This window comes from Ornithodoros turicata, chromosome 4, assembly GCF_037126465.1.
Source record: "Ornithodoros turicata isolate Travis chromosome 4, ASM3712646v1, whole genome shotgun sequence".
NCBI classification, from domain to species: Eukaryota; Metazoa; Arthropoda; class Arachnida; order Ixodida; family Argasidae; genus Ornithodoros; species Ornithodoros turicata.
Window position 1 is genome coordinate 61,050,153 of NC_088204.1, and position 11,496 is coordinate 61,061,648.

Genomic DNA, 11,496 nt, shown 5'->3' on the forward strand with positions numbered 1-11,496 from the left:
CAATCTTATGATGTTACATTATGAACGTATCCACAACGTAACGTACGCGCAACAAAAGAAGACAAAAAACGCCGAAACGTGTAGTAACTCGATTGTAGTGGGACCGATCATGTGGGACACACGAGGAGAGAAATATCACTCTAAATCAAGCAAATCAACCTACATTATATAAAAAAGTGCACTCACCTGACCGTTGAAGCTTCGGCCAAAGCCTCGTGTCATCTTTCCATCCGGAAATCATTGCACAAATTTTAAAATCTGGGAAAGTGTCTCTGCGTTGCACTGCCGTACTACGTGCGCCAGGCTAACAGGCAGCCGAAAAAGAAGGCAAGCAGTGGTGCGTAAGGTCACGTGTGCTAAGATGGCGGCGCCCAGATAACTCTGCTGTAAACGGTCTATACCCTGGTTTTCAGTAGTTGATACTTCCTCCAAACAAGTTCAGGCTCTGACTGGCCTATAAGGTGATAAAAAAAAAAACTCAACCTATAGCAAGGATTATACGGTAGTTGATACTTCCTCCAAACAGGTTCAGGCTCTGACTGGCCTATAAGGTGATAAAAAAAACACTCAACCTATAGCAAGGATTATACGGTAGTTGATACTTCCTCCAAACAGGTTCAGGCTCTGACCGGCCTATAAGGTGATAAAAAAAAAAACTCAACCTATAGCAAGGATTATACGGTAGTTGATACTTCCTCCAAACAGGTTCAGGCTCTGACCGGCCTATAAGGTGATAAAAAAAAAACTCAACCTATAGCAAGGATTATACGGTAGTTGATACTTCCTCCAAACAGGTTCAGGCTCTGACCGGCCTATAAGGTGATAAAAAAAAAACTCAACCTATAGCAAGGATTATACGGTAGTTGATACTTCCTCCAAACAGGTTCAGGCTCTGACTGGCCTATAAGGTGATAAAAAAAACACTCAACCTATAGCAAGGATTATACGGTAGTTGATACTTCCTCCAAACAGGTTCAGGCTCTGACCGGCCTATAAGGTGATAAAAAAAAAACTCAACCTATAGCAAGGATTATACGGTAGTTGATACTTCCTCCAAACAGGTTCAGGCTCTGACCGGCCTATAAGGTGATAAAAAAAAAACTCAACCTATAGCAAGGATTATACGGTAGTTGATACTTCCTCCAAACAGGTTCAGGCTCTGACTGGCCTATAAGGTGATAAAAAAAAAAACTCAACCTATAGCAAGGATTATACGGTAGTTGATACTTCCTCCAAACAGGTTCAGGCTCTGACCGGCCTATAAGATGATTTAAAAGGAAAGCTCAACCTATAGCAAGGATTATACAGTAGTTGGTACTTCCTCCAAACAGGTTTAGTTGTAGGGTAAATGCGTTTTCATAGTGAATGCAGTACTGTTTGGAAACATATGTATGTCTTTTCTGCATATACAGCTTTACAGCATTTGTTAACACTCTTTCCATTTTTCAGGCCACGGACAGAATAGTCTACGTCGCCGGAGCTTTTGACCTATTTCGTATCCTTTCATGTCTCTCAATTCCATGCAAAAATGTTTGTGTGAAGAACCCTTTCATTTAGTTGTCCTAGTGCGTCTTTGTTAGATCAACCCCTAATACAGTCATGAATTAATTTTTCCGACTAAACTGCTTGAACAATCCCAGTTTATGGTCAAAGGCCAAACTCTCAATGACGACAAGTTGGCTCCGAGTGACAATGAGTCACGGCTCCGAGTGCGTACCTGTGTACTTTGTGTGCACCTGTGCAAATGCACCATTGCGTTTTTGGTTTTACATTTTTCCGAAATTAGCAGGTAAAAATCTGGTTTTATTTCCGGAGCTCTAAAACAGTGTAAAATCGAGCTATGTGGCTATATACAGGGTGTCACTGTAACTATAAAAGTTATTTTTAAAAATAGAAAAATCACTTTTTCCCAATTTTAACCAATGGCAATGTACTCTATGCCTAAAGGCCCACCTTAAGATGGCTCAGGCAAGCTTCTGTGACGATGCATTAATTAACTTTCGTTAATTACCTTTCTAATTATCAACGGTAGAGGATTGACCCAATGAGAACATCGGATCCCTTGGGGCCACTGGTAACCTTACCGTTTTCAGAACAAAAATTGAGGCAGTTATAGCGCGATGAAAGGGCCTGGAAATAAGGTGCTCTGGTGGTCATTTTTCGACGCTCAAGTGCAAGCCATGGAGGAAGGAAACACAAGGAGTGGCTCTTCGCTGCAGACTAGCGTAGCCACCCTCTAGCGATCGTTCGAGTCAAAATCCCCATTATGCCCTGTCCACCACATGATCCCCTCTAAAGTTTCGGTTTCGCAAGGCTTTGTTTCTCGCGCTCCTCTCCGTATGATTTTGCTTTTCGAATGTAATTTATATTGTGAAAATTTGAGCACCAGCGTAGAAACGCCGTATGGTAATGTGTTGCTGTCCCGGCTGCGGCTCTCGTTGAACTGAAAGCAGCTCTGTCACGGGAACACGTTTTGTTTCTAAGTACACGGTCAGTTGTTTTAGTCGCCTGTGTATGTTCGAGTCATCTTGAATTCTTCGTCTGGGACCTGACACAGTGCCGCAGATTCATTTCATATCCTCTGTTGTTGCGCAAATCTGATTAATAGTGCTCTGAGCACGGCACTGTTTAACACTTAATTGAGAAACGTACATACGTTAGAAGTCGCCGTTGCTACACGTTTCCGGCCCCACGCACTCCTTTTGCGTTTGACTGACTTTGTAATCTAAGAGTAAACATTCGAACATACAGAAATAAGGTGCAAGCACGCGTTCAGCGTAATACTGCTATCTGAACTGTGACAACTACAGCTCGCGTCGTCTGCGTTGATGGCGCAGTGCTGTCTGGAGGGTCATGTGAGCGGCCTTGTGGTAGATAGGTGCATCCCAGAATGCAATGCGAACTCAGCTATGCTCGCCCCGATGGAAAACTGTCAGAGGGGCCCCCCCTTGTGTTTCCTTCCTCCATGGTAGAAGCGATCCCATTTTCAGTGATTCCAAGGGACTCTACGTTCTCATTGGGTCAATCTTCTATCGTTGATAATTAAAAAGTTAATTAACAAAAGTTAATTAATGCGTCGACACAGAAGCTTGCCTGTGCCCTCTTAAGGTGGGCATTTAGGTGTAGAGTACATCGCCATTGCTTAAAACGTGAAAAAGTGATTTTTGTATTTTTAAAAATTACTTTTACAGTTACGGTGGACACCCTGTACATCTGGTGAAAAATTCTCGTATTTCAGAAGAACGAGGGTGGCACCTCCTCTAGCTTTGCTACCCGGTCCCCATTTCTAGCATCTTATCATGTTTTCTGCTAGTAAAGAATTTGAGCTAGAAAAAAAAAAGGAACGTGAAGTGCTGATTTGCTGTGCTGAATGTGCGGTGCTTAGCATTCGCCAGTGCCCATTGTGGTGGCTGAATTTGCTCTTGGGCAAGAGTATTTTTTGCGATTTTGCGGTTTACCCCAGCATACGGTTATACAAATCTGGGAGTAATAACAAAGAAATTAAAATTTTATTTTTGTTAACATAGATGTACATTTCTTCAATGCCTGCGTAAGCCAGTTGTCTTGTTTGCAGCTTGCAGGACAAGCTCCATAATTTGCAAATTTGCCAGATTCTTCTGACAGAGCCGAAAGACAATTTTAAGTCCAGCAGTGTCCAGAAAGGTCAGAAGAGCTTTGAGGGCAGAGAATTGACAGCTAAAGAAAATACAGATCACAGTAGGGTAGTACAATAGATGCACATGACACACAAATAGCTCATAACGTGTATTAATGAATGATAGAGAATATGAGAAGTTAAGGACACAATCTTTTTTTCTTCCTCCAGCTTGGAACACTGTGGCTTAGAGCATTGGTACTGCCAGTCAAAGTCACCATTATACTGGGTATTTGATCCTACTGTTATACCTCTTTTTCCCAATATTTTCAGTTGAAAAGTAATGTTTGCCCAAATTATTGTATTTCTATAGGCTGCTAAACTTTAAGATTCCTCGCTCTCTTCATACATTGTAACATTGTCTTGTGCAGGGACTCTTTTATTTAACCCCTGTATTTTAACCCCCCCCCCCCCCCCCCCAAAAGAAAAACTCGAGGCCCATATGCAAGTCGCTAAGTTTGGCCTGTTTGGCCTAAGTTCAATTCTTGGGGTTTTCCGGGTTTTGTGCAAAGTGAGGGTGATGTAAGTTCAGGAATGAAAGCAGGTTTTACCAGGTTTCACCCTAAAACACACAGTTCAAGTTATAATCCATATGATATGTTGTGTTTCATTTGAAACACAACAAATAACGTTAAACCCAAAGTGCACCCTGTAGCATAGTCAATTGAATTGCTTGTCTGATTCATTGCCCATCAATAACTTCACCACACGTTTCACATAAAGCATACATAGTTATTCGTCCTTTTGATGTAAGCTAATCACACGCCCCACTGTTTCAACATGAACCATGCTTTTCAGATCCGCTCTCCATAGAGACTCGTGACTAGCGGCTGTGACACATCCTGTAAGATAATTTATTTATTTCGTGGGGCATGATTAATGAAACTAATTTGCATTTGTGCTACATCAGTAATTCTGTATCAGTGTGTAGCCTTAGATTTTTATATCTGTACGCGATTGCTTTGATGGGGTTAGACCTGTATTACAAACTTTAGAGCTTGGGCTTGACCCCCTACATCAGATGTTGGCTACTTGGACTTTCTAGAGAAGGCCAAGGCAGAAGGGGACTACCTCATAGTGGGCCTGCACACTGATCCTGTAAGTACAATCTTGGGTGGCCAACGCATACCTGCCAACTCTCCCGGATTATCCGGGAGAGTCCCAAATTTGGTTGAGTCTCCTAGTTGTACGGATGCATCCTCCAGTCTCCCAAAAAATTGGGGCCTCTCATTTTCCTCTAAAGCTGCGCAAACACATTCCTGAAGAAGACAGCCACATATTTGCGGCGTAACCATCTATAGCTGGAGGTCGTGGCAGATCACATGTTTCATTGTGTCCGTGTTTCTCGAGAAGACGTGCTATTGTCCTATCGTCAGTCCAGCCTCGTTCAATAGTTTCGTCTCCTCCAATGGCGATCTTCAAACAGAAGAAATACCTGCACGTGTGTGATGTGATGTGATAGAAGAAGAAAAAAAAGTGCCAAGTGCCTTTTCAAGGGTTTGCTGGTTGAACGCAACCAGCCGCGCTGAGTAAGACACCGTGTGTGATCGCTGTTCCGGAGGACGTTAACAAAATATCACGAAGCGAAGCGCCACTGGTGTGGACGGACGAAGACCACTGCCATCATCGGTGAAATGGCTGCGGCCGCGTAAAATGCAATGATGGAGAGCTTGAGACTACGCGTCTCCCTTGATTGGGGTTAACGGAAGCAACGATAGTGCGTCGCAGCCCCACACTATAGTGCTGTTGCGTAGAGGAATCGCAATCCAGTGGTGTCCAAAATTAATGCGTCCGTCTCCCGAGTTTTGAGTTCGTCAGGGTGGCAGGTATGCCCATGGGTACTTGCAGCCGCACCTTGTAGTGGGTGCAGGTCCCGATTTGCGATATTGTGTGGGTAGCAAGTTGGACGAGGAGTAAAGAGAGAGGTGTAGTGAAGGGGCTAGTGAGTCGCTGAAGTTGCACCCTTGACAGAGTCAGTATGTGCAGCAAACTTTTCAGGAACGTAGCACGTCAGGGATGGCTTTGGAGAGAAGTCACCCTGTTGTGTCTTTTTGTCCCGGGTGACTGGTTGAGTGTGGATGGGATTTCGAAAAAAAAAAAAGTGTGTTCTGCAGGTGGATGCAAGTGGAGCAATTATAACACATGTAGGAATGTAGGTCCCTGCCTGTAAGTCTTGCTGTCTCACAGGCTGTAAATTTTTTTAATCTTCCCATTTAGAAATGAAGCGGGCAAAATACCCTCTCGCTGGATTACTATTGGTTTATTTATTGATTGATACCCTCTAGGCAAACAGTTTGGGGTAGTTAGGAGTAACCATCAGTTCTTTCTGATGTTAGTTTGAGGATAAGCAACAGGAAAGCTCCATTACGAAAATTGCAACACCTTCAGTGTACAGTGAAGACTTTGTGGTACGATTCTCATGGAATACAAAAGGAGGAAGGTGTGTGTATAGCCAGTATAAGCACGGAAATATTCATTAAGCTTTACTGTGGCCTCGATGAGTATATGTAACACAGTGATAAGTGTCAGGTAGGTGTCTATAACAGTAACAGACAGTGCTGAGTGTTGTAACTGCATCTTTGGAGTTTTTTCAAAATTCTAAAGTAGTTCATGATTTCAACATGTGGTGCTGTGTTACACATTTAAAGATACGTCACATCTTTTTATGATGTACGTCCACACTTGTGTCAACTTTTATCCCGTGCTAGACAAAGATCTATTTTCCAGTGCCTCAGAAATTTTCAGCACCAGATGTACTCTTCCCTGCAAGGCAATGTACATCGAACTAAACCCTAAGCTGGCGTGGTAACCTAGCCGGGTAGGAAGCACATAGATATTGTGATAGCTTTTAGAGAGAATGTAGGGAATCTCACCTTTTTCAAGAAAGCAAGCAATTTTGCTACCGTTTAACACTTTTAGTGGGATGTGTCCTTGTATGCACATCTAGGACTTTGCCTGAACTTGCCTTTACTAGTACAGGTGGTAAAGTTAATGTATTTCAGGTTGTGAATCGCTACAAAGGTTACAACTACCCCATCATGAACCTCCACGAGCGTGTGCTCAGTGTACTTGCATGCAAGGTGAGTGCGCATGTTGGAGTGTCTCATAACTTGATTGAGCCAATTTACATTTTTTGCAGTATGTGAACGAAGTGGTAATTGGCGCTCCCTACGCTGTCACAAGAGACCTCATGGAGCATTTCAGGGTAGGTACACTTACCCTTACCAATTCCTATTTCTGGCTCACCCTAGTAAAAATGGCAGTGGGAATTCCAGCTGGACTGGTTCCAGCCTGGAATATGACTGGATCTAGCCTGGAAACAGGCTGGTTCCGGCCTGGGATTTGACTGGATCTAGGCTGTAAACGGGCTTGTACCAGGCTAGAAACGGGCTGCATCCAGCCGGAGAAAGCCTGGTCTAGAACTTGTTCCACAGTGGACGCAGGCTGGAACAAGGCTGGAACAAGGCTGGATATGCAGCGTGTGTCCAGCCGGATTATCGGGTCGCGATGTAAGAGTGCTTCCACATCAGCCTATCTTCTGCTGGAACCCATGTTCCAAGGCAGGAGGTTCCGCTCAAGTAGGAGCAACTTATACGAGATAAATTGCTGCACAAAGCAGAAACTGGAAACACGCCAACAAATGAAGAAAGTGACAATCAGCAATAAATTCAAATATTTATTTTAACGAGAATAACTAACACCCCATAACAGGTAGGATAACAGATGTACTACAAATAGTGTACCTGCAGCAACAGTGGCAACACTATGAGACGATAATGTGATATCACACAATTTGATGCAAGGTTTGATACGTACGCGTGTGCAAAATCACAAAGATCACTTCTCAGTCGCTCGTACTCATTTAACTGTCCGACAAAGTAAGTCCGTCCCGTGCAAGCGGGACAATGACGCATCATGAAGGCAGTTCAGATAACTATAGATCAGTATCGGATCACTACGCACCTCTTGATTCATATTTCGGACTTGAGGATTAACCGTACTACACACGATGCTTACACTTTGTCGTAATAGAACTCGTGCACGGGTTCAGGAACAAAATGCATAACAGAGCACACGACTACACAAATGCAAAGACATTCACACTTTTATACGGTCAGCGAAGGTGAAATGCAGGAGGAAACACCTAAATTACCAAGACGCCAACACGCCGGCCGACGTTTCCCAGTTCAAAGCATGATGATGATGATGATGATAGTGGGGGCTAGAGTCACTAAATAAGCTACGCTTCAGAGTATCGACACTGAGGCAAAAAGAGCCGCCATGTTGTTTCGGATGACCTCCAGCCCCACCTCTATTTTGGCAGTAGAAATAGATGAAGGTGAAGTTCAGCAGTGGAAGAAGACAACACTAAGAAGAGCGCTAAATGGATGGCGCTGGAGGTCATCCGAACCAACATGGCGGCTCAGTGTCGATACTCTGAAGCGTAGCGTATTTAGTGACTCTAGTGGGGGCTATACGCTATACCCTTATACCCTTTGAATCGGGCGGATAGGTTTCTGAGTTGGTGCTGATGGCGGTTGGTCGCATTTTACGATGAGAGCATTATGGCTATAGTTTCGGTTTGACAGACCGGGAAAGCTCACGTCTCGCAGCGTAAAGCGAATCAACAATAATTTTTTTTGCAATCTACTCATGTACGTGGAGTTCTGTGCATAACCATGCAGACTTTTGGGTATTTATTTATTTATTTGTTTCTTTTATTTATTTATTTTATTATTTTAGTTTATTATATTTGCACATAAATTCTTTGCACACATTTGTGAAATTAATTTCGGCTCTTTTTTCTTTTTTTTCGTATACGTATAAGCCAAGGTTATGTTCACAGCGAAGAATCTCGCACAATCCAGCGTCCTCGCTGGAACATCCCATTTCCAGCTCTGCTCCAGCAGGGAGCCATCCTGGTTTCCGAATGGAAGTTGGATGGTGTCAGAATGGAAATTCAAACAGCCCTAGACCCAGCATGGAAACAGCCTTGGCCAGCCCAGCTCCATCCTGGGATTGCTTTTCCAGGCTGGAACCACAGTGGATCCAGGCTGTTTCTTTTTTACTAGGGGAACATATCATTCTTAGGCATCGTAAATAATGGGTGCTGAATAATTTGCAATTTTTTTGTTATACGTGGTAGAAATTTTACTTAGAAGGGCAAAGTACTAAGTGAGGAAAAGAAAAATAGGGGTGATGTGTAGAAGACATCGCACAATTATCTTCTGCAGTGCCTTGGCATCTGGACTGCCTGATATTTGCTAAAATGTTCATGGCCAAGTCTCTGATATTCCATCTGTAGCTTTAACATTTTGTTACAATAGATCATCTAATGTTCAGAGTGCTGTGTTGATGCTCACTTGTTATCGAGAGCAATGTAATTTGCTTTGGCACCTTTGGCACCCTAGTGTCATTTACTTATCTCTTTAAGCTCTACGTCTGTCGACTACATTAGCGGCCTCTCTTGCATCTGTCTTGTCATGGTTTACATCGGAAATTTTTCTTAGCATAATGCTTGTGGTCTGAACAAAAAGCTTGGTACAAAGACTGATATAGGTAAAATGAATCCGACCTTTTGATTTATTCCTAAAATTTTTTTTTTTACAACCCTGCTTTATGCTGTTTATCTGCTACAGGTTCACATCGTATGTCATGGCAAAACACCAATCATGGCTGACGTTGATGGGAGTGATGCCTATGCAGTAAGTGCCACTATTTCTGTCTGAAAGAAAGATAGACAAGTTGCAAATTTGGTGCACCCAGTGTTAGTTGCTGCTGGGCGGTTCCACGTGAAACGATCCAACGTCCAGCGTCAAACGTCAAACGGTCCAATGTCAAACGGTCCAGCCCTCACAAAACGCATCACGAATTTTTACTATCTTTTTTGCAGTCCCAGATAGTACGAAACGGCATACCATGAAACGTTTCTTCACTGATCTCAATGTGGCACGCGTGAAGGTCGCAGCGCTGGCAAAAACCGTGCCTGGTGTGAACAGCCCCTGCGGCTCATAGAAAGCAACTAGATGTGTGCTGTTTTCTTTTTCCATATAGAGGAAGCCATGCTCTACACAGTGTCGCAAATCCCGGTTGTCACGCTGTAATCGGTGCCGGTACACACTATTATATACTGTATACACGCCGGTATCCAGGCTGTGCCAAGCTCCTTCAGGGAACACGAGACTTCTAATTTCCTCAACCGGGCTGAATATGATGCTTTAGTAATGTATTAATGATAGGGTTTAAGTGACAGTGATGAACGAGACTTTTCTTCAGGAAAAGGAGTTCATGTTTGTGCATTTTACGTTCAATGTTCAAACTCATTTTCAATAGTACTATATTTAATGCCAGACAATGAGGTTACCTTCTGTACATTGTCTACTTATTTATCTATGTCTTGCATCTCTCTTTGTCGTATTATTCTGCTCTGTGTTGTAGGGAATGAACATAAAAAATTTAAATACGCTCAGGAACCCAAGCGCTGTGGCAAGTTCAAGGTCATCGACAGCGGCAACACCTTGACGACGCATGATCTCGTGCAGAGGATCATCCACAACCGTCTCTCTTTTGAGGCACGCAACTTTGAGAAGGAGCGCAGGGAAATTGCCGTCTATGACGCATGGCTGGCATCGAAAGATGAGACTGCAGCTGTAACAAGTGGATGAGAGCGGTCACGTAGCAGCCTGTGTTGCTTGTTGGTTTCGTCCGCACAGTGAATGAATAGCAATTGTTCTGCACACAACTGAGGATATATTTGCCAAAACACCTTTGTTACAATATTTACATTCTATTGTATCAACTGTTTTTGTTAGAGTTCACAACCTAATAACAAGCATACTGTATCTACCTTGTGCAGAATGCTCAGTGTTGTTGCTTGAATGCCTGGGGCAAAGCGAGGTATTAGCTGTGTACCATGTACTATTGAGTTGCCTCCTCAGAAATAAGAAGGTTACACACATAATCATCATCCGAAAGCAAAAGGTGCGCATGAATGTTCAAGCCAAGCTTGACATGCACTGCACTAGTAAATTGTTGTACAAAGAAGCAAACAAGAATGTATGGCATCTGGCATGGTTCATAGCTGCTGCTAGATGTTTTGCACATCACATTGATGTTGTAACTTGCTACTAACTTTACTACTAAGTCAGGAATCAACAGAGACTTTCCCGGTCTTTCAATATTACATGAAAGAGCATTGCAAGGCATGGAAATGCCTGCACCATTATTTGCCGTTTTTGAGGCAACTTTTTTAGCTCGAAAGCTACTGTCTCTTATAATAAAGAGAAATTATATTTTATGCCATTCTGCATGCTTTGTGGCATTCGAATGTAGATTTTATTTACGAGACACTCTTGATTTACAAGTTTTTTATACTAGTCTATATGGGAGTTGCTGTTACATGCATAATAGTGCAGTAACATTGTATGTACATGGTGGTAATTACAAATTTTGTGTACTTTCAATGTTTCAGTGTCTCCTTTTATTGAACCCCCAGCATCTGTGGACAGGATAAGTTCAGGCAACATACTCCAATGACAGCGAGAGGCGACTCTGGTTCGAATCCAGGTGTGGGTTTTCCACGGGTGGTGCAAGGTGAACTGGTCCATAGGTGCACTGTTAGTCGTGCAGCATGCGTTCTCTTAGAAATGTGAATACAGACTTTCCTGGGTCAGGTGGCTTCCACTCAACATTGCTTTCGCTCTTCTGTCTCTGCTTGCACAGAATATGTCGCGAGCTACATGCACCGCATGTTTGGTTTGGGGTTCGGCTTGGCAACGGCAGCTGATGTTGCAATGGGTGGGTTGTGTGTCAACATGTTTTTTTTTATTTAGAACATACTA

At 43.1% G+C, this 11,496-nt stretch overlaps 1 protein-coding gene across 3 annotated transcripts in view; it reads left to right on the forward strand.

Annotated features, from left to right (window-relative positions):
- Positions 1 to 11,118, forward strand: part of LOC135391655 (ethanolamine-phosphate cytidylyltransferase-like) — a 34,295-nt gene extending 23,177 nt beyond the window's left edge. For all 3 annotated transcript variants that reach the window (XM_064621988.1, XM_064621989.1, XM_064621993.1), the window contains 6 exons: positions 1,450 to 1,495; positions 4,677 to 4,753; positions 6,658 to 6,735; positions 6,795 to 6,860; positions 9,295 to 9,360; positions 10,126 to 11,118. In XM_064621988.1, the coding sequence (XP_064478058.1) occupies positions 1,450 to 1,495; positions 4,677 to 4,753; positions 6,658 to 6,735; positions 6,795 to 6,860; positions 9,295 to 9,360; positions 10,126 to 10,320 (528 nt within the window). In that variant the 3' untranslated portion in view covers positions 10,321 to 11,118. The remainder of the gene's footprint in view (positions 1 to 1,449; positions 1,496 to 4,676; positions 4,754 to 6,657; positions 6,736 to 6,794; positions 6,861 to 9,294; positions 9,361 to 10,125) is intronic.
- Positions 11,119 to 11,496: the final 378 nt, after the last annotated feature.